General features: G+C 39.0%; 1 protein-coding gene and 1 pseudogene across 1 annotated transcript; both read left to right on the top strand.

Moving 5' to 3' along the window:
* Nucleotides 1-2,028: 2,028 nt before the first annotated feature.
* LOC106794800 (coniferyl alcohol acyltransferase-like) lies at nucleotides 2,029-3,686 on the top strand (annotated as a pseudogene).
* An 8,811-nt stretch (nucleotides 3,687-12,497) lies between these two features.
* Nucleotides 12,498-17,709, top strand: LOC121172960 (uncharacterized; the record flags this gene model as incomplete). The annotated part of the gene is made up of 4 exons (XM_041006186.1): nucleotides 12,498-12,836; nucleotides 15,127-15,404; nucleotides 16,231-16,767; nucleotides 17,526-17,709. Coding segments are annotated over 4 exons (1,338 nt in total), but the record flags the coding sequence as incomplete, so codon positions are not given.
* Between the last annotated feature and the right edge of the window lie 3,717 nt (nucleotides 17,710-21,426).

Raw genomic sequence — 21,426 nt, forward strand, 5'->3', positions numbered from 1 at the left:
ATCGGCTCCTTATACCCGGCAACCGTGTTATGGTATTGAGGCTTGTTTTTGTTGCAAGAGGGTCATCCGATTTGCTTATTTTAGTGAAAAGTTAGGAGCCGCTGCCCTTAACTATTCAACTTATGATAAGGAATTGTATGCTTTGGTTAGAGCTTTACAAACTTGGCAGCATTACCTATTACCCAAAGAGTTTGTCATTCATAGTGATCACGAGTCCTTAAAGTACTTAAAAGGACAAGGAAAGCTTAATAAGAGGCATGCTAAGTGGGTAGAGTTTTTAGAGCAATTTCCGTATGTCATCAAACATAAAAAGGGGAAAGGGAATGTAGTGGCTGATGCGCTGTCTAGGAGACATACTTTACTTGCTATGCTTGAAACTAAATTGTTTGGTCTCGAGTCTTTGAAAGACATGTATGAGCATGATGTGGACTTTGCTGAAATTTTTGCTGCATGTGAAAAGTTTTCTGGAAATGGTTACTATAGGCATAATGGATTCTTGTTTAAAGCAAATAAATTGTGTGTGCCTAAGTGTTCCATTAGAGAGTTGCTTGTGAGTGAATCACATGAGGGGGGTTTGATGGGTCACTTTGGGGTTCAAAAGACCCTGGAAATTCTGCAAGAGCATTTCTTTTGGCCTCATATGAGGTGTGATGTGCATAAGTTTTGTGATCATTGCATTGTGTGTAAAAAGGCTAAATCTAAGGTTAAACCTCATGGATTGTACACTCCTTTGCTTGTTCCTGAATATCCTTGGACTGACATATCTATGGACTTTGTTTTGGGGCTGCCCAAAACCAAGAACGGAAAGGATTCTGTGTTTGTTGTTGTCGACAGGTTTTCTAAGATGGCACACTTCATACCTTGCAAGAAAGTGGATGATGCTTGTCATGTGGCTGATTTGTTTTACAAAGAAATAGTGCGGCTTCATGGATTACCGAGGAACATTGTTAGTGATAGGGATGCAAAATTCCTTAGTCACTTTTGGAGGACCTTGTGGGGTAAGATTGGTACTAAATTGTTGTTTTCTACTACTTGTCACCCACCAAGTGATGGTCAAACTGAGGTAGTCAATAGGACTTTAGGCACACTGCTTAGGACTATTTTAAAGAAAAATCTTAAATCTTGGGAAGCATGTTTGCCTCATGTCGAGTTTGCTTATAATCGGGCTGTCCATAGCACAACTAATTGTTCACCATTTGAGATAGTGTATGGATTTAATCCTTTGACTCCTCTTGATTTGTTGCCTATGCCTAACATTGCTATGTTTAAGCATAAGGACGCACAGGCTAAAGCTGAGTATGTGAAGAAGCTGCATGAGCAAGTGAAGGCTCAAATTGAAAAGAAAAATGCGAGCTATGCAAGGCAAGCCAACAAAAGCAGAAAGAAAGTCGTGCTTGAACCAGGTGATTGGATTTGGGTACACCTGAGGAAGGAGAGGTTCCCAGAACACAGGAAGTCCAAGCTTCAACCTAGAGGAGACGGACCATTCCAAGTGTTGGAGAAGATCAACGACAATGCCTACAAGATTGACTTGCCTAGTGAGTATAATGTAAGTACCACTTTCAATGTGTCTGATTTGTCTCTTTTTGATGCAGAAGGAGGAGCCTTGGATTTGAGGACAAATCCTTTTCAAGAAGGAGGGAGTGATGAGGACACAACTAAGGGCAAGGACCATGAAGCACTTGAAGGGCCCATGACCAGAGGCAGACTTAAACAGGCCCAACACAGTGATGAGGACACAACTAAGGGCAAGGACCATGAAGCACTTGAAGGGCCCATGACCAGAAGCAGACTTAAACAGGTCTAACACGTCATAGAGACAAGGCTGGTCATTTGTATAATTGTCATTGATGATGATTGAAGGCCCATGTTTCCATAATTTTTATTTTACTTTATTATTTAATTATTACAATTAAGGGACTTTATTTCGTTTTAGGGTTTGGTGGTTATGGCTAAAACCTATGCCTTTTCACCTGCACCAATTTATTTCGTTTTAGGGTTTTGTGAACTATATATATTTTCGTCAAAATGAATGAAGGGACTTTTGGCATTCTTTTCAAATACGTGAGAAAGCTTCTCTCAGAGTTCCTGTTGAACCAAATTCTGACTTATCAAGGTTGTTTCCTTGTGGCGTCACCGTGACTTATCTTCCATCTCTGGAAGTGGCGTCCCTCTCCGTCAACAATCCTGTGTCAAATGTTCCGCCCCGTAAGATTCACGTCAGGTAGTCTCAGTTGAACCAAACTTCCTTTTTGCAAATTCAAGTGACTGAATACACTTGTGGAGGCATTTCCATAGGATTCATTTTGATCATGCATTAGGTGATGCCACTTCCTTTGGTAATTTCATTGCTTCCTGGTCCGAAATAGCTCAAAAGAAACCACTTTCGTGCATACCGGACCATAATAGACACCTTCGTGCACGTTCCTCTCCCAAATATCAACCATCCTTGGATCAAACTTTTATGAAGTGCACCATGAAAGAGATACAGAACATGCTAATGAATCATGTCTTTCTTAAATGCCTTTACCACATAGAAGCATCAAGTATCAACATGCTACAGAAACTTGCTTCTGTGAATGGGATCGAGAGAACAAAAATTGAGGCCTTTTCTGCATATGTATGGAAGATAATGGTTGGTACAATTGATGAAAGGCATAAAAAGTGCAAGATGGGTTGGTTGGTGGATGGAAGAGAAAGAATGGAAAGACGCAAGAATTTGATGTCAAATTACATTGGTAATGTGTTGTGTTTGGCTTTTGGGGAGGCAAGCCTTCAAGAGTTGAAGGAAGCCTCTATATCAAACATTGCTAACACAGTGCATGAGGCAATTTCAAAGGTCAACATTGAGGATCACTTTTTGGACTTGATTGATTGGATTGAGTGCCATAGGCCTGGTTTGATGCTAGCAAAGGCAGTGTTGGGTCATGAAGGGCCAACCCTAATGGTGTCCTCAGGACAAAGGTTTCCTGTCAAACAAGTTAATTTTGGATTTGGGAGTCCCATGCTAGGGACAGTTTACACTTCCATTCAACGAGTAGGAGTTGGTTACATGATGAGAATTCCAAAGCTGCCCAAATACAGGGACCTATGACCAGGGGTAGGACCAAACAGTCAGAGGATACCCTCCAACAAATGGTGGTAGTCATACTTGACAAGACCCAAGTGGAGAAGGACAAAGGCCCAGAGACACTCCCAAGAATCTGGATTGTTGAAGGCCCATATCCAATATTTTCGATTTGTAATTGTAATTAAATAAATTGGTGGCTGAATCCTATGCTTTTTCAGCTACACCAATTTCAGTTAATTTAGCAATTTAATGCTACACTATACGTATTCAACTCATTTTGAAGGAAGAGGACTTTTTGGCATTTTTTCAGAAAATACCTTATGTATTCATGAGAGCTTCTCTTTGGAATCCTTGTCAAACCAATTCCAGACTTATCAAGGTTGAACTATTGTGGCGTCTATCCCTAACTTATCTTACATCTCTGGAAGTGGCATCATCCAATTCCATGACTTGTACCAAACAATCCGCCCCTAAAAGATCACATTGTTACATGTACCAAAGGCTAGGTGCCAATGGTGATGGTTCATGGACTGTGTCTGCTATCTTGTGGCCAGAATTTGAAGCTGCAATTCAAGATGACCCAATTTTTCACCCCATGTTTGCTTCTCATCTTTAACTTTAGAGCAATTCATTGCTCTTTATCTTCTATATGGTTCTATATAATTGTCATTGTCAGTTATTTTATTAGGAAGCATTCCAATAAATATTGTCTATCAAGATCCTGAGTTTGTCATTAGTGGTTGTGTAGTTGACCATTCCAATACACCAACCAATACAACTCTAAAAACACAGTTATCTTGCTTCATTCTCTCATGACTTCGTCATTTAGTACAATGACATGGGTATGCTTTCATGTAAGATCCATGTAGCATCCCTAATTCACTTGCTTAACTATGCAATTAATTAGAAATTAAATTTAACTTAAATACAAGCTCAACCTTAATCGAGTAAAATTGATACTTCAAAATGAATGAAGTAAAATAATTTAAAATAACATAAAATGGGACATATTTTAGAAACACATGAACACCGAAATAATGTATAAAAGGAATTAAGCAAAATAGTTAATTTTATGAAAAGGATTATTTAAAAGGAAATGAATATTGAATGCCAACTACCGTAACACTGAATAATCTAACAGCATGTTTTTTTTTGTTTTGAAACATTTGATAACTTTTAATCCAATTAAGATAAAAGATAAAAGCTGCATTGCTTCTATGGTTTTTCAATTGTTTCACGTGAAAATGTAAAGACGCACATCTTCAATATGCAAACAAACGCCAAGTATAATATGCTGGAAAGAACCCAAGCCAACCAAGAGGCAGAACAGGTACCAGACTGGGTACAGCAGCTTCAACACTGAAGGACCTCTTGCATCATGTTTGATTGACTATTTCGCAAATATAAGGAAAATAATGTAAAAATACTCAAAAGATTGGCATTTTTTAAGACATACAATATTTGGTAAGAATTAGCAGCAAGGGTAAAATCCTCCCGAGGGCAAAACATGGCAAACATAGCCATTTACACAATCAACCATGACCATACATCCATTACAACAGCTTTTCTCACCATAATCTTTCTCCCACCAAAATATGCATGCAGTATGTATCTGTTCATTTTCTCAGCCAGTAGATTCGAGCATCAAGCTCAAAGAATGTTCCAAGTTCCTCTCTGTAGTGGTTGCTCAGCAGGAAAGACAAAAAATCCTGCTTGTAATCCTTCATTTGTTATCTCCCAGCTTATATATGCAGTTACATATTGATGTGAACCTAAGTAGGAGCGGATCGTTTGATACAGGTTACAGAGATTTGGATGACGCCACTTCCCGTGAAGGAAGATAAGTCAGGGTAGACGCCACTTCCGGTGAAGGAAGATAAGTCCGGGTAGACACCACTTCCAATGAAGGAAGATAAGTCAGGGTAGACGCCACTTCCGGTGAAGGAAGATAAGTCAGGGTAGACGCCACAAGGATTATCTTGATAAGTCTGATATTGGTTCAACAAGGAACCCAGAGAGAAACTCTCACCCAATTTTATCAAAATGCCCAAAAGTTTTTTTTATTGAAAACAAAAACAAATACTTATAGTGTATCTGAACAAAAAGATAAAAATAGACATGGGCCTTCTAAACAATTTGGGCCAAAATTACAATAAAAATAAATTATAACTAAAAACTTATTTAACTTGGGCCTTCAAGTTAGTTTGGGCCTTCAGCAACAATTAGTAGTCTTGGTAGTGCCTCTGCCTCTGGGCCTTCATCTTTCTCCACTTGGGCCTTCATCCTTCTCCACTCGGGGGCTTTGTCCTTCTCCACTTGGGCCTTCGTCCTTCTCCACTTGGGCCTTTAGCCTGTATTTGGCCAGTTTCATGATTCTCATCGTTAGATGATGTGAATCTTACGGGGCAGATCGTTTGATACAGGTTACAGAGTTTGGATGACGCCACTTCCGGTGAAGGAAGATAAGTCAGGGTAGACGCCACAAGGATTACCTTGATAAGTCTGATATTGGTTCAACAAGGAACCCAGAGAGAAACTCTCACCCAATTTTATCAAAATGCCCAAAAGTTTTTTTTATTGAAAACAAGAATAAATACTTAGTGTATCTGAACAAAAAGATAAAAATAGACATGGGCCTTCTAAACAATTTGGGCCAAAATTACAATAAAAATAAATTATAACTAAAAACTTATTTAACTTGGGCCTTCAAGTTAGTTTGGGCCTTCAACAACAATTAGTAGTCTTGGTAGTGCCTCTGCCTCTGGGCCTTCATCTTTCTCCACTTGGGCCTTCATCCTTCTCCACTGGGGGCTTTGTCCTTCTCCACTTGGGTCTTCGTCCTTCTCCACTTGGGCCTTTAGCCTGTATTTGGCCAGTTTCATGATTCTCATCACATATATAAAATGACATTATGTCAGGGAGATACAACATCTTAGAAGTGTACAACCAGCTAGAGTATTCGACTCATCTATCAATTTCTTTTGAATTTCCTTTGTAGCTTGTGAGACTTGGAAGATCCTATAGGTACATGAGAAGCTGCTTTATCCTTTGCTGTACTTGTCACCTTCGTCTTTCTCTTCCCACCACCACCACTGAAACTATTGTTCCAACTTTTCTTGCCTTTTTCACTTTCTTCTGGCCTACCTACATTAGGATTTTTATCGTTAGAATACCTACTTCTCTTGGGTAATCTTAATCCATCATTACTAGTAGTCTTAAATGACCCCTTTTGGCCAGGCTTGTCTGTCTCAAATTTCTTCTCCCTCTTTCTCTTGTTGTCCTTAAGCGAATTTTTCTCTTGGGTTGAACTTTCAGGCTTCTTCCTCTCTGGCCAAGAAAGTAAGAGAGAGAAGACAACTCTAAATCAGCTTCCAAAAACAGAAACTCAACTCATTTTTCACAAGCAACTGAAACATACCTCTTGGCAGATGAATCTTCAGGAATATCTTCTGTATCATTAGTAACTGCTTTACTTGATTTTCCATGTCGATTCTGCAAGTTAATAGACACCATAATAGAAAGTTAGAAACTGTTATCAAACATGTGTAAAATCAGTCAGCAGTACACCATCTACAGATATTACAAATTTCAAATGAGCTAGAAAGTAATATACAAAATCCAAAGAAATAGAAAAAAGAATTTCCCACCAACAGCTCATTCATTATAGTTTCATGGTGAATATTCCTTTAGTCACTGAATTTACATTAATTTCAACGTTGTCTTTAAAAATTCTGATGGAAGCACAACAAAAATGTAAATAAAAAAACTAAGGTGTAAAAACAACAAAGATAAAAAGAATACAAATGAAAATAAAACTAATAGCAGTATGGAATAATAATCATGCTTTTAGCTTTCATATCGAGCAGGGATTTAATTTCCTTGTTTTGATTGGCTGTACATCTTTTTTTTTTCGCTCAGCAAAAATAGGATATATTTAATAGAATAGTACCAGAGGTACTAGAAAAATACATGTTAGAGTAGCAGAATAGTTGGTTCTTGTGTATACACAGAACCAAGCTATTGCAATTGCAGCTGATATAAAATTACAAAAATTCTCAACCCCATCTAGCTAGTGAAAGCTTGTTTCAGGTTTGAGGACCATTGGTTGAAATGTGTACCAAAATCCTTCTCCATGTTTTTGACCCACGTCCAAAGTAAAAGAACCGCATCATCCAGCAGTCTACTACCATTAAACGTGTGGTTTTGGAACACTATTTTGTTTCTGTGGTTCCAAATTGACCATGTCAAAGAGATCCACCAACATTTCCATCTTGTGAGATTCTTTACTTCAGCTGTCGCGATTGTGTGTTGCAGGAAGTGGTCTCTTGGATTTTGTGGCATTGCTGTTGATAAATTAGCCCAGAACAAAGACTCCCACCATAAAGGTAGGGTACTGCTACAGTTGAAGAATAAGTGCTGAGCCTCTTCTTCTTTAAGTCCGCAAAATGGGCACATGGTGTTATTCAGCATCACCTGTCTTCTTGTAAGGTTCATCCTTGTTGGTAGTCTATCTCTTACTAACCTCCAAGCAAACACAACAGATTTAGTTGGGATTTTTAGCTTCTATAGGTCCACAAAGTCAGAAACTTGGGTTGCCCCCATTAGCTCTCCCCAAATCAGATCATACCCACTTTTTGAAGAGTAGTGTCCGCTTTGATCATGCTTCCAAATCCAATTGTCCTCCCTATGCGGTTGAACTTGCTGCAGTGATATTTCCCCAATGAAAGTGTCTGCCATTGCTATTTCAGATTCAAAGAGATCCCTCCTCCAATTGAACTTCCATTCCCATTCATTGTTGTTGCTGGTCCCCATGTGCATAATGAGTGCCTTCTGTTGACATGAGATATGATACAACCTTGGATATTTCTCCATTAAAGGCATAGAATTGGTTGTCCAAGGGTCCTCCCAAAATCTGAACTTGTCACCTCCACCCACCCTCCAAACAGTGTCCTTTTTTATTACTAAATTCTGATGTTGTTGCTGGATTAAGATCAGGTCCTTCCACCATATGGATTGTTGACTTCCTCTTGAGTCTTCCTCCAATGCCCTCCATCCGCCATATTTTGAGTCAATTATTTTTGTCCATGGCTCCTCTTGCTTAGAAAAAAATTCCCATCTCCACTTCCCCAATAAAGTTGCATTAAAAGTCTTAAGGTCTTTAATTCCAAGGCCGCCTTTGTCCTTTGGTTGACATACCGTCTTCCAATTGACCCAGGCAATCTTCCTCTCCTCTGATCCCCCTCCCCATAGAAAACGTCTTTGGATGGCTTCTAATTTGACAATTATTTTTTAAGGTACCCTGAAAAAAGAGAAAAAATAGATAGGAATTGCTGTTAGGACTGCATTAATGATAGTGACTCTCCCCCCAAAGGATATGTGTCTGTGTTTCCAAGAGGCTAGTTTTCTCTCACACTTTCTGATTAGAGGATCCCAAAGTTCACTACGTCTTGGGTTATCCCCGATGGGGAGGCCCAAATAAGTGAAAGGCAAGGACAGGATTCTATAGTTAAGGTACTCAGCCGCCTCAAATCGCCATTGCTCAAGCTTCCCAATTGCTCCAAAACTACTCTTAGCAAAATTTATCTTTAACTCGGATACAAGTTCAAAACTTCTTAGAATGGCTTTAATTGTCTTGACATTTTGCATTGTAGCTTCCCCAAAAAATAGTGTCATCTGCGTACTGTAGTATGTTGGCTGGTGTGTTGTTTTTTCCCACCAGGAAGCTGCTATATATTCCTTTATCCAATGCTTCTCTCATCAATCCAGTTAACCCTTCAGCTACAATGTTGAAAAGGAGAGGCGCTAGTGGGTCACCTTCTCTAAGACCCCTTTGTGGTAAAAATTCGTTTGTAGGGCTACCATTAACCAGGACAGAAATCGAGGCGGATTTAAGGCATCCCTCAATCCAACATATCCACTTATTACAGAATCCAAGTCTCTTCATCATATCTGATAGGAAGGCCCAGGAGACTGAATCATAGGCTCTTTCATAGTCCACTTTGAACACTAGACATGGCTTTTGGTGCCTCTTTGCTTCCTCCACTACCTCATTTACTATCAACACGTTGTGCAACAAATGTCTTCCGCTTATGAATGTCGACTGCCTCTCATCAATTATGTCTGGCATCACTAACTTCAATCTATTTGCTAAAAGCTTAGCCACGATCTTATAAATGCAGCCTATTAGTGATATAGGTCTGTATTCATTAAGATTTTGTGGATCTTTCACCTTTGGGATCAAGGCCACAAATGATTTATTACTGCCCCTTGGGAAGATCCCATTAGCATGGAATTCATCAAGGAAACGGCTGATATCAGGATTTAGAACCTCCAAGAACTGCTTTATGAACTTAAAATTTAAGCCATCCGGTCCAGGACTTTTTTCACTTCCGCAACTCCATACTGCCGCCCTTATTTCTTCCTCCTTGAAAGGTCCCCCCAACATGTCATTATGATGTTGTCCGATGCCACAAAATCTGACTCTGATGAGGACATCACCAAGAGCAAGGGCAAGGATCCACTTGAAGGACTTGGAGGACCTATGACAAGGGATAAAGCAAGGAAAGCCAAGGAAGCTCTTCAACAAGTGTTGTCCATACTATTTGAATACAAGCCTAAGTTTCAAGGAGAAAAGTCCAAGGTTGTGAGTTGTATCATGACCCAAATGGAGGAGGACTAAATGGCACCACTTTGTCTCAATTTTAGAGTGTTTAGTTTGTCTAAATAATGGCTCAATCCTTGTAAAGTTGGCTGACCAAAAATATGTTTTGGGTTAATAAACTAAAAGGGCTTTAGTTAGGTTTAGTTCAAGTTGTAATAAGGGCCCAATTGGCAACCTAGGCATTAGCCTTTTGGGAGACCAAATGGTGGCTGACTTGATGGCTGTTGGGAGTGACTTTTGGTTGCCACAATTTCAGTTACACTCAGCCATTAAGTTCTTTAATTCCATAGGTTAATGACATTAAGTTCTTTTAATTCTAGGTTAGTGGGTCATTACTAAAATCTGATGTAAAGCTTCTATATAAGCTGAACCATTTTATCAATAAACACAAGTTGAGTTTTATTCAAAAAATTAGAGTTTATCTCTTTTATCTTAGTGAGAGTGATTCTCCTAAATTCTTGAGTGATTCAAGAACACCCTGGCTGTATCAAAGGACTTTCACAACCTTTGTGTGTTGCCCTCGTCGGAAAGAGTGATTCTTTCCTTCCTTTCATCTTCAACCTTGTTCTTTCAAACCACAATTCCAGAAAATCCACTTCCACCCAGAATTATCTCGTGGCAATAACTCCCATTTTACGCACTCAAATTAAGTGATTCTTGAGCCTAAATTGAATTTCAAAATAAGACCTTTCACCTCGTTTTAGAATCACCTCATTTGGAGCCCTGTAGCTTGAGTTATTACCATTTTTATATTTCTGTCCAACCACCACTTAACCTACGTTTTACCATCCCATTCATCCATTTTATGCCAAGAACCACCTTATTAAGACCCACGAAATTAACCACCTTATTATCCATCCTTTCCTTAATCAATTTCCACATTTTCCATCAAGGTTTATTCCTAGACGATCCTAAGTCAGCCCTTGTGCCATGAGGGTTCATATCATTTGGTAATCAGAGCTCCGATTCTAGGATCAACACTTCCTTTGCTGGAAATATTGGGTAACATCCTTCTTTATTTTTTCTTTGCCATTTATATTACCTTCTTGTTCATGTTCTTTTTTTTCTTTTAGGCTGAACCATTGCAAAAGTTAAGCCTTTTGATCTCTTTGTTATATATAAAAAAAAAACAGAAATTCGTATAAGCAAAAAAAAAAATTGGGCTGAATGGTTCATGCTTGAAGAACTTTTTTTTAAAAAAATCTCTTTAAGGTAATATATTGGTTTTATGAAGGATTGTTACTTGAATTCCTAAATTCGGAATTTTATTTCCTTCAATTGTGCCTAAAAACATTGTTAGCCTTTTTCTTGGTTAACCTTGTCCTTGTCTGTCTAGCCTTACCTTACACATATTGGTGAATTGTTCTTTGCTGTGACCATAATCTCTTGAATTGCCTAAGAACTCAAGGGGAATTAGAGTGGTAAAAGGCAAGAGTGTTTTCATTAGAGAAAAGCCATAATTGTGTGATACACATGAGTGGGTGAGGTATTCAAACAACAACTATAATTGTCTTGTTACGTTTGATTTGTTTGTTTGAGATGTCAAGTACTAATCCTAATGATGGAGTGGGGCTTTCGCAATTCCAAATGCAAGCTTTGATGCAACATCTGGAGAGGTTAATGAAACAACGAGATGATGTGCTCCGTGAGAGGTTGGATCAAATGGAGAATAGAGATCATAATGAAAAAGAAAGGAGGAGAAGAGGGAATGATGATGTTCCTAGACAAAACCGAATTGATGGTATTAAACTCAACATTCCTCCCTTTAAAGGAAAGAATGATACGGAGGCCTACTTGGAGTGGGAGATGAAAATAGAGCATGTTTTCTCATGCAACAACTATGAGGAGGACCAAAAGGTGAAGCTTGCCGCCACAGAGTTTTCCGACTATGCTCTTGTGTGGTGGAACAAGCTACCAAAGGAGAGAGCAAGAAATGAAGAGCCTATGACATGGGCGGAGATGAAAAGGATCATGAGGGAGTGGTATGTGTCGGCTAGTTACTCAAGGGATTTGAAATTCAAGCTCCAAAAACTAACGCAAGGCAAAAAGGGGGTTGAGGAGTATTTCAAGGAAATGGATGTGCTCATGATTAAAGCAAAGATTGAAGAAGATGAGTAGGTAACTATGGCTCGATTTCTTAATGGTTTGACTAATGATATCCATGATATTGTTGAGCTGCAGGAGTTTGTTGAAATGGATGATTTGCTTCACAAAGCAATCCAAGTAGAGCAACAATTAAAAAGGAAATGAGTGGCTAAAAGGAGTTTTACCAACTTCGGTTCTTCTAGTTGAAAAGACAAAGCTAAGAAAGATGGGGCTGGTACTTCTAGTAGTTCCACACCTACCCCATCAAAAACTCACTCAAAGTCCCAAGAGGAACCCTCTAAAAGGAGTAGAGATGTGAAGTGTTTCAAGTGCCAAGGCCTAGGACACTATGCTTATGAGTGCCCTAACAAAAGCTCCATGGTTCTTAGAGATGGATAATATATAAGTGAATCCGATGTTGAAGAGGAAGAGGAGAGTGAGTATGTAGAGGAAGAGGAGACTTCGGAGAGAGATTTGTTGATGATTAGACGGTTAGTTGGTGGTCAATTGAAACATGAGGAGGAGAGCCAAAGAGAAAACATCTTTCACACTAGATGTTTAATCTATGGCAAGGTGTGCATGGTGATCATTGATGGAGGTAGTTGCACCAATGTGACTAGTGCTAGATTAGTGTCAAAGATACATTTAGCTACTAAACCACATCCTAGACCATACAAACTTCAATGGCTTAGTAAGGATGGAGAGGTGCAAGTGAGGCAACAAGTTGAAATGGACGTTTCCATTAGGAAATACAATGATAAGGTACTTTGTGATGTTGTTCCTATGGAGGCCAGTCACTTACTTTTGGGGAGACCATGGCAATTTGATAAAAGAGCCAATCATGACGGTTATACCAACAAGATCTCTTTCATGCACCAAGACAAAGAGATTGTGCTCAAACCATTGAGTCCACAAGAAGTGTGTGAGGATCAAAAGAAAATGAGAGAAAAACTTCTTCAAGAAAAAAGAGAAAAAGAAAAAGTAAGCAAAACACTTGAGAGTGAGAAAAAGAGGGAAACAGTTGAGAGGAAAAAGAGTGAACAAAAGAATAGTGAAACACTTGAAGTGAGGGAGAGCTATTTAGCCACAAAAAGTGAGCTCAAGAGGTTGTTTCGTGCTAAATAGTCACTCTACATCTTGTTTTGCAAAAATCAGATTTTGACCACTAACACTTTTGATAATTTTGAAGTGCCTTCTAGTGTTAAAACTCTTTTGCAGGATTTTCAAGACATGTTTCCATCAAATGTGCCAAGTGGATTACCACCTTTGAGGGGAATTGAGCATCAAATTGATCTCATTCCGAGAGCTTCTTTGCCCAATAGGTGATGAGAATCATGAAACTGGCCAAATACAGGCTAAAGGCCCAAGTGGAGAAGGACGAAGGCCTAAGTGGAGAAGGATAAAGCCCCCGAGTGGAGAAGGATGAAGGCCCAAGTGGAGAAGGATGAAGGCCCAGAGGCAGAGACACTATCAAGACTATTAATTGTTGCTGAAGGCCCAAGTTAAATATGTTTTTTAGTTATAATTTTTATTTATTGTAATTTTGGCCCAAACTGTTTAGAAGGCCCATGTCTATTTTTATCTTTTTGTTCAGATACACTATAAGTATTGGTTTTTATTTTCAATAAAAAAAACTTTTGGCATTTGATAAAATTTGGTGAGAGTTTCTCTCTGGGTTCCTAGTTGAACCAATCTCAGACTTATCAAGATAATCCTTGTGGCGTCTACCCTGACTTATCTTCCTTCACCGGAAGTGGCGTCTACCCTGACTTATCTTCCTTCACCGGAAGTGGCGTCTACCCAGACTTATCTTCCTTCACTGGAAGTGGCGTCTACCCAGACTTATCTTCCTTCACCGGAAGTGGCGTCTACCCTGACTTATCTTCCTTCACCGGAAGTGGCGTCTACCCTGACTTATCTTCCTTCACCGGAAGTGGCGTCATCCAAAAACTCTATAGCCTGTATCAAGCGATTCGTGCCCCGTAAGATTCGCATCATCTGGTATCAGAGCTTCGGCTCTTGATACAGGTTCTATCCTATCCTGTTATTTTTCTTTGTAATTTGTCCAGGTTCGTGTTTTGTCCTTGTTCTGTTATTTGGTTTCTTGTTTGCGTCTTGTTGCGTTCTTGTTTGTGTCTTTGTTTCGTTCTTGTTCTTGTTCTTGTCACGTTTTTGTTCTTGTTCTTGTTTCTTGTGTCTTTCAGACTTTGTGTCAAAAAAAAATCTTTTTGAGTTTTATTTCAAGTTAAAAAAAAAGTTGCAGAAATTTGAAAAAAAAAAAAGAGAAGAAAACAAGAAAAAAGAAAGAAAAGAAAAGAAAAGAAAGTGGGGTGTTTGATCTTTGAACACGAAATTGAGGAAGTTAGAGGCTTTTTTTTGGCAGAAAATCGTGTACCAAATCCCCTTATCTAGATTCTCCTCTGAATTCTGAGCGTTTTGATATATAGTGGGCCTCAAACGTACAACCGTAACAAAAGTTATGAGCATTTGAAGTTTACTTGTCATATTTGTTATGTTATCTGATATCCTATCTATTATCTTATTTGTTATGATATCTGTTATCCGAATTAAATCTAATTTGTTATCCAAATCTGATCTATTATCCAAATCAAATCAAATCAAAATTTGTTATCCAAATCAAATCAAGTCTAATCTGTTATCCAAATCAAATCCAATCTACTATCCAAATCAAGTCTAATCTGTTATCCAAATTAAATCTAAATCCAAATCAAGTCTAATCTGTTAACCAAAATCAAATCTGATTTGTTATCAAAATTAAATCTGCTACACAGTCTGTGATAATTAAACTCTTTCCTATTATATACCTTGTGTGTCTAACTTGATTCATCCAGGAACTTAAGAGGGAGTGAGTGGTAAAAGGCAAGAGTGAAAACATCACACAAAAGCCTATATTGAGAGCATCAAACACGAGTGAACTACCATCAAAGAGAGAAACACGTGAGTAGAGTGTGGTGAGGTTCTGAATTTTTTTTTTATTTACTGCAAAATTCTTTGTTCCTTAATCATGGCAAGAGCTGGTGACAATGGTGGTGTATATCATCAACTGGACGAATCTCAGCGCTTATTTCTGGATGCGTGGACTACACAAATGCAACGTTTGTTGAACCGTAACAAAGAAGAGCCCTACAGACGAATAGCCAAATCTTCCTCGTTTACTCTTAAACCTCTATCCCCTAGAGAAGTGTGTGATGACCAAATCAGAATGAGAGAAAAGAGAGAACAAGAGAAAGAAAATAGTGAGGCACCACAAAGGAATATGAAAAAGAAGAGTGATACACCCGAGGAAAAGAGTGATACACATGAGAGAAAATTTAATTATTTTGCAGAGGCGAGTGAAGTGAGGAAAGTGCTACCTGCTCATGAACCACTCAATCTACAGTATTGCAAAGACAGTAAAATTTCTATTGATAATTCTCATGAGTTTACTATTTCTATTTCTCCTAGTGTTCAACCCTTATTGCAGGAATTTAAAAATGTCTTTCCTAAGGAGATTCCTCATGGACTGCCACCTTCAAGAGGCATAGAACATCAAGTTGATCTCCTCCCCGGAGCTTCATTGCCTAACAGGCCAACTTACAAAAGCAATCCCCAAGAGACTCAACGTAAGGATGCACATGCCAAAGTTGAGTATGTGAAAAGATTGTATGACCAAGTGAAGGTGCAAATTGCAAAGAAGAATGAAAGCTATGCCAAGCAAGTCAACAAGAAAAGGAAGGAAGTGGTACTTGAACCCGGTGATGATCCTAGACATTTGAGCACAAATGTTTTCCAAGAAGGAGGGAATGATGAGAATCATGAAACTGGCCAAATACAGGCTAAAGGCCCAAGTGGAGAAGGGCGAAGGCCCAAGTGGAGAAGGATAAAGCCCCCGAGTGGAGAAGGATGAAGGCCCAAGTGGAGAAGGATGAAGGCCCAGAGGCAGAGACACTATCAAGACTATTAATTGTTGCTGAAGGCCCAAGTTAAATATGTTTTTTAGTTATAATTTTTATTTATTGTAATTTTGGCCCAAACTGTTTAGAAGGCCCATGTCTATTTTTATCTTTTTGTTCAGATACACTATAAGTATTGGTTTTTATTTTCAATAAAAAAAACTTTTGGCATTTGATAAAATTTGGTGAGAGTTTCTCTCTGGGTTCCTTGTTGAACCCATATCAGACTTATCAAGGTAATCCTTGTGGCGTCTACCCGGACTTATCTTCCTTCACCGGAAGTGACGTCTACCCAGACTTATCTTCCTTCGCCGGAAGTGGCATCTACCCTGACTTATCTTCCTTCACCGGAAGTGGCGTCTACCCTGACTTATATTCCTTCACTGGAAGTGGCGTCATCCAAAAAAAAACTCTTCAACCTGTATCAAACGATCCGCTCCTACTCAAGTTCGCATCAATAGGCCAGCCTATAGAAGTAATCCACAAGAAACCAAAGAGATTCAAATACAAGTGGATGAACTCATTAGCAAAGGTTGGGTAAGAGATAGTATGAGTCCTTGTGCTGTCCTAGTGATTTTGGTCCCTAAAAAGGATGGGACATGGCGCATGTGTTCCGATTGTAGAGCCCTTAATAACATCACCATTAAATATAGGCATCCTATACCTAGGTTTGATGATTTTCTTGATGAATTGCATGGTGCATGTTACTTCTCTAAAATCGATTTAAAAAGTGGATACAATCAAATTAGGATTAGAGAAAGGGATGAATGGAAAACTGCTTTTAAAACAAAATATGGTTTGTATGAATGGTTGGTTATGCATTTTGGCCTAACTAACGCTCCTAGCACTTTCAAGAGATTAATGAACCATATCTTGAGAGAGTTCATAGAAAAGTTCGTTGTGGTGAACTTTGATGATATTCTTATCTATAGCACTTCACTTGATTTGCATATTGATCATTTAAAATCTGTCTTGACTGTGTTTAGAGAAGAACAATTGTATGCCAATCTTGAAAAATACATCTTTTGTACTAACCATGTTGTGTTTCTTGGTTTTGTTGTGAGTTCAAAAGGAGTGCAAGTTGATGAGGAGAAGGTTAGGACTATTCAAGAATGGCCTACACCTAAGTCTGTGATCGAGGTGAGGAGTTTTCATGGCTTAGCAAGTTTTTATAGACGATTTGTGAATGATTTTAGCACATTGGCAGCACCTCTCAATGAAGTGCTCAAGAAAAATGTTGGTTTCAAATGGGGAGAGAAACAACAAGAAGCTTTCAATGTTAAGCAAAAGCTAACTAATGCCCCCATACTTGCGTTGCCAAACTTTCAAAAATCTTTTGAAATTGAGTGTGATGCTTCAAATGTTGGGTTAGGGCTGTGTTGATGCAAGAAGGCCATCCAATTGCTTATTTTAGTGAAAAGTTAAGTGGTCCTACCCTTAACTATTCAACTTATGATAAGGAGTTGTATGCCTTAGTACGGGCTTTGAAAACATGACAACACTACCTTTATCCCAAGGAATTTGTCATTCATAGTGACCATGAGTCCCTCAAATATATCAAGGGGCAAGGCAAGCTTAACAAAAGGCATGCGAAGTGGGTGGAATTCTTAGAGCAATTCTCTTATGTTATCAAACATAAAAAGGGAAAAGGTAATATTGTAGCCGATGCTCTTTCTCGACGTCATGCATTACTTTCTATGCTTGAAACAAAATTGATTGGTCTTGAATGTTTTGTTTTGGCATTCACCTGGGTTAGGCCAAATGGAACCTGTAAAAGCAAGCTAGATAGAGTGTTGGTCACTGATGGGTGGTTAGCTAAGTGGCCAGATAGTTCTCAACTCAATCTTGAGAGGAACTATTCTGACCACAGCCCTATCATTTTGAAATCTAAGAGCATTGACTGGGCCCTAAGCCTTTTAAGGTTTTTGATGGCTGGTTAAAGAACAAGGAGTATCAGAAGGTGGTGAAGGATTGCTGGTCTGTTAATCAGCCCATGGGGTGGGGTGGATTTGTTTTAAAAAACAAGCTCAAGATCCTCAAACATAGGCCGAAATTGTGGAGTAAAGATAATACAACATATTTGTGTAACAAGATGAAGCAACTTCAACAGAACCTGAATGATCTGGAAAATTCTATGACATCTCAGCCATCTGACCAGCAAGTCCAGCAGCTGAAGAAAATTCAAGCTGAACTTTGGGAAAAGGCTAATCTCCATGAATCTATCATGAGACGGAAGTCTAGAAGCAAGTGGATTAAAGAGGGGGACAACAACAACTTGTATTTTCATATATTAATCAACCACAGCAGGAGGAGAAATGCCTTGAGGGGATTGTTGATTGATGTCACTTGGGTTGAAGATCCTCACTTGATTAAGGCTGAAATCTTACAGCATTTTCAGAGTAGATTCTATGAACCTCACCTTCATAGACCTACCCTGGATGGGGTCTCTTTCAGTGCTTTAATTCCTACTCAGAGGGATATCATGGTTGAACCTTTTAAAGGAGAGGAGGTGAGATGTGCAGTGTGGAGTTGTGGCGATGATAAAAGTCTGGGGCCAGATGGGTTTAATTTCAGGTTTATTAAGCATTTTTGGAAGGAGCTAAAACCTGCATTCCTTAGGTTTATTGCAGAATTCTTTGTTAATGCTACTTTCCCTAAAGGAAGTAACTCCTCTTTTATTGCTCTTATACCTAAGCTAAAGGACCCCCAGGCTATTAGTGACTTCAGACCTATTTCCCTCATAGGATGTATCTACAAAATTATTGCTAAACTGCTGGCTAACAGGCTGAGAAAGGTCATGCCTCACCTTATTGATGAAAGGCAAACAACCTTTGTAAAAGGTAGACAATTGCTTCATGGAGTTCTGGTGGCTAATGAGGTGGTTGAAGAGGCTAGGAGGTCTAAGAGGTCTTGCATGGTATTTAAAGTGGACTTTGAGAAGGCCTATGACTCTGTGTCTTGGCAATTTCTTTTTTACATGATGAGAAGAATAGGGTTCCATGAGAGATGGATCAGGTGGATTAGGGGTTGCCTCTCCTCAGCTTCTATATCTATCCTTGTGAATGTGATATGAACCCTCATGGCACAAGGGCTGACTTAGGATCGTCTAGGATTAAACCTTGATGGAAAATGCGGAAATTGATTAAGGAAAGGATGACGAATAAGGTGGTTAATTTCGTGGGTCTTAATAAGGTGGTTCTTGGCATAAAATGGAATAATGAGATGAGAAAATGTAGGTTAAGTGGTGGCTGGACAAAAATATAAAAATGGCAAAAACTCAAGCTACAGGGCTCCAAATGAGGTGATTCCAAAACGAGGTGAAAGGTCTCGTCTTGAAATTCAATTTAGGCTCAAGAATCACTTAATTTGAGTGCGTAAAACGGGAGTTATGGCCACGACATAATTCTGGGCAGAAGTGGATTTTCTGGAATTGTGATTTGAAAGAATAAGGTTGAAGATGAAAGGAAGGAAAGAATCACTCTTTTCGGCGAGGGCAACACACAAAGGTTGTGAAAGTCCTTTGATACAGCCAGGGTGTTCTTGAATCACTCAAGAATTTAGGAGAATCACTCAAGAATTTAGGAGAATCACTCTCACTAAGATAAAAGAGATAAACTCTAATTTTCTGAATAAAACTCAACTTGTGTTTATTGATAAAATGGTTCAGCTTATATAGAAGCTTTACAGCAGATTTTAGTAATGGCCCACTAACCTAGAATTAAAATAACTTAATGCCATTAACCTAGGGAATTAAAAAAAAAAAACTTAATGGCTGAGTATAACTGAAATTGTGGCAACCAAAAGTCACCCCCAACAACCAACAAGTCAGCCACCATTTGGTCTCCCAAAAGGCTGATGCCTAGGTTGCCAATTGGGCCCTTATTACAACTTGAACTAAACCTACTAAAGCCCTTTTAGTTGATTAACCCAAAACATATTTTTGGTCAGCCAACTTTACAAGGATTGGGCCATTATTAGACAAACTAAACACTCTAAAATTGAGACAAAGTGGTGTCATTTAGTCCTCCTCCATTTGGACCATGATACAACTCACAACCTTGGAATTTTCTCCTTGAAACTTGGGCTTGTATTCAAATAGTATGGACAACACTTGTTGAAGAGCTTCCTTGGCTTTCCTTGCTCTAGCCCTTGTCATAGGCCCTCCAAGTTCTTCAAGTGGATCCTTGCCCTTGCTCTTGGTCATGTCTTCATCAGAATGGCATCCCAACCACTGAATTCAAGCCTCAAAGAGGGTTGAGACAAGGGGATCCTTTGGCCCCCCTTTTATTTGATTTAGTGGCTGAAGGCATGACAGGTTTGATGAGGGAAGCAATATCAAAAAAATTGCTTTAGAAGTTTCTTGGTGGGGAATAATAAGGTGCCTGTGGATGTTCTACAATATGCTGATGACACTATATTTTTTGGAGAAGCTTCCATGGAGAATGTCAAAGCTGTGAAGGTTATTCTCAGAAGTTTTGAGATGGTTTCTGGATTGAGAATCAATTTTGCAAATAGTCAATTTGAAGCTGTTGGCCAATCTGAGGATTGGTGCCTTTATGCTGCTGCTTACCTAAATTGTGCTCTGCTCCAGTTTCCTTTCTGCTATTTAGGAATTCCAATTGGAGTCAATCCGAAAAGAAAGGTGGTGTGGGAACCTATAATCATGAAGTTTGAGGCTAGGCTGAACAGGTGGAATCAGAGAAGCATTTTCTGGCTAGCAGAATCACTCTTATCAATGTTGTCCTAACAACATTACCTTTGTTTTATTTGTCTTTTTTCAGGGCCCCTACAACAGTGATCAATAGGTTAACTGCCATTCAAAGACAATTTCTTTGGGGTGGTAATCGAGAAGGGAAGAAGATTGCTTGGATATCTTAGAGACAATGTTGTGCTTCTAGAGATATGGGAGGTTTGAGGATCAAATATATTAAGATCCTCAATAATTCTCTCTTAATCAAATGGAAATGGCTGATGTTTCATCAACCAGATCATCTTTGGAACAAGATTTTGATCTATAAATACAAAGGTTGGAGAGGATTGGATCAGGGGCCTCAAAAGCTTTACTTTTATCCTTTGTCGGATGATCAGGGGCCATTAACCAACACCAGAGTATGATTGCTGCCTCTAATCAAGTTTGCTGGAAGGTGGGTAGGGGTGATCAGATTCTTTTCTGGGAAGATTCTTGGGTTGATCATGGGATTCCCCTCAAAGACCAATTTCCAGAATTATACCGAATCTCTTCCCTAAGAAATCACATTGTGGCAGATATGGGATCCTTCTCTGAAAATGGGTGCGAATGGAATCTCTCTTGGAGAAGAAATGATGCAATCCTACCCCCCAAGGGCATTGGATAGAAGACTCCAAGAAGATTGGGCCAAAGATGCAAGAGAAGGCCCTAGGATTCTCATGAGCCTTAGGGTAGATTTCAGGCCCATGGGCTAAGTATGAGCTCACTTATCTTTGTACATATTAGATTAAGGTTTCATTAATTTTGGGCCTTGTATTTAGGACTCTATAATCTAGGTAGGGTACCCTAGAAATATAGGATTTTTCAGCCCTTGTATTTTAGGGCACCTAGACTAGTTTTTGTATTAGGGGTAGTTTTGTAATTTCACATGCACTAAGATAATATTTGATGTGTGTGGTTGGAAATAAAT

Source organism: Glycine max, chromosome 10 (genome assembly GCF_000004515.6).
Source record: "Glycine max cultivar Williams 82 chromosome 10, Glycine_max_v4.0, whole genome shotgun sequence".
NCBI classification, from domain to species: domain Eukaryota; kingdom Viridiplantae; phylum Streptophyta; class Magnoliopsida; order Fabales; family Fabaceae; genus Glycine; species Glycine max.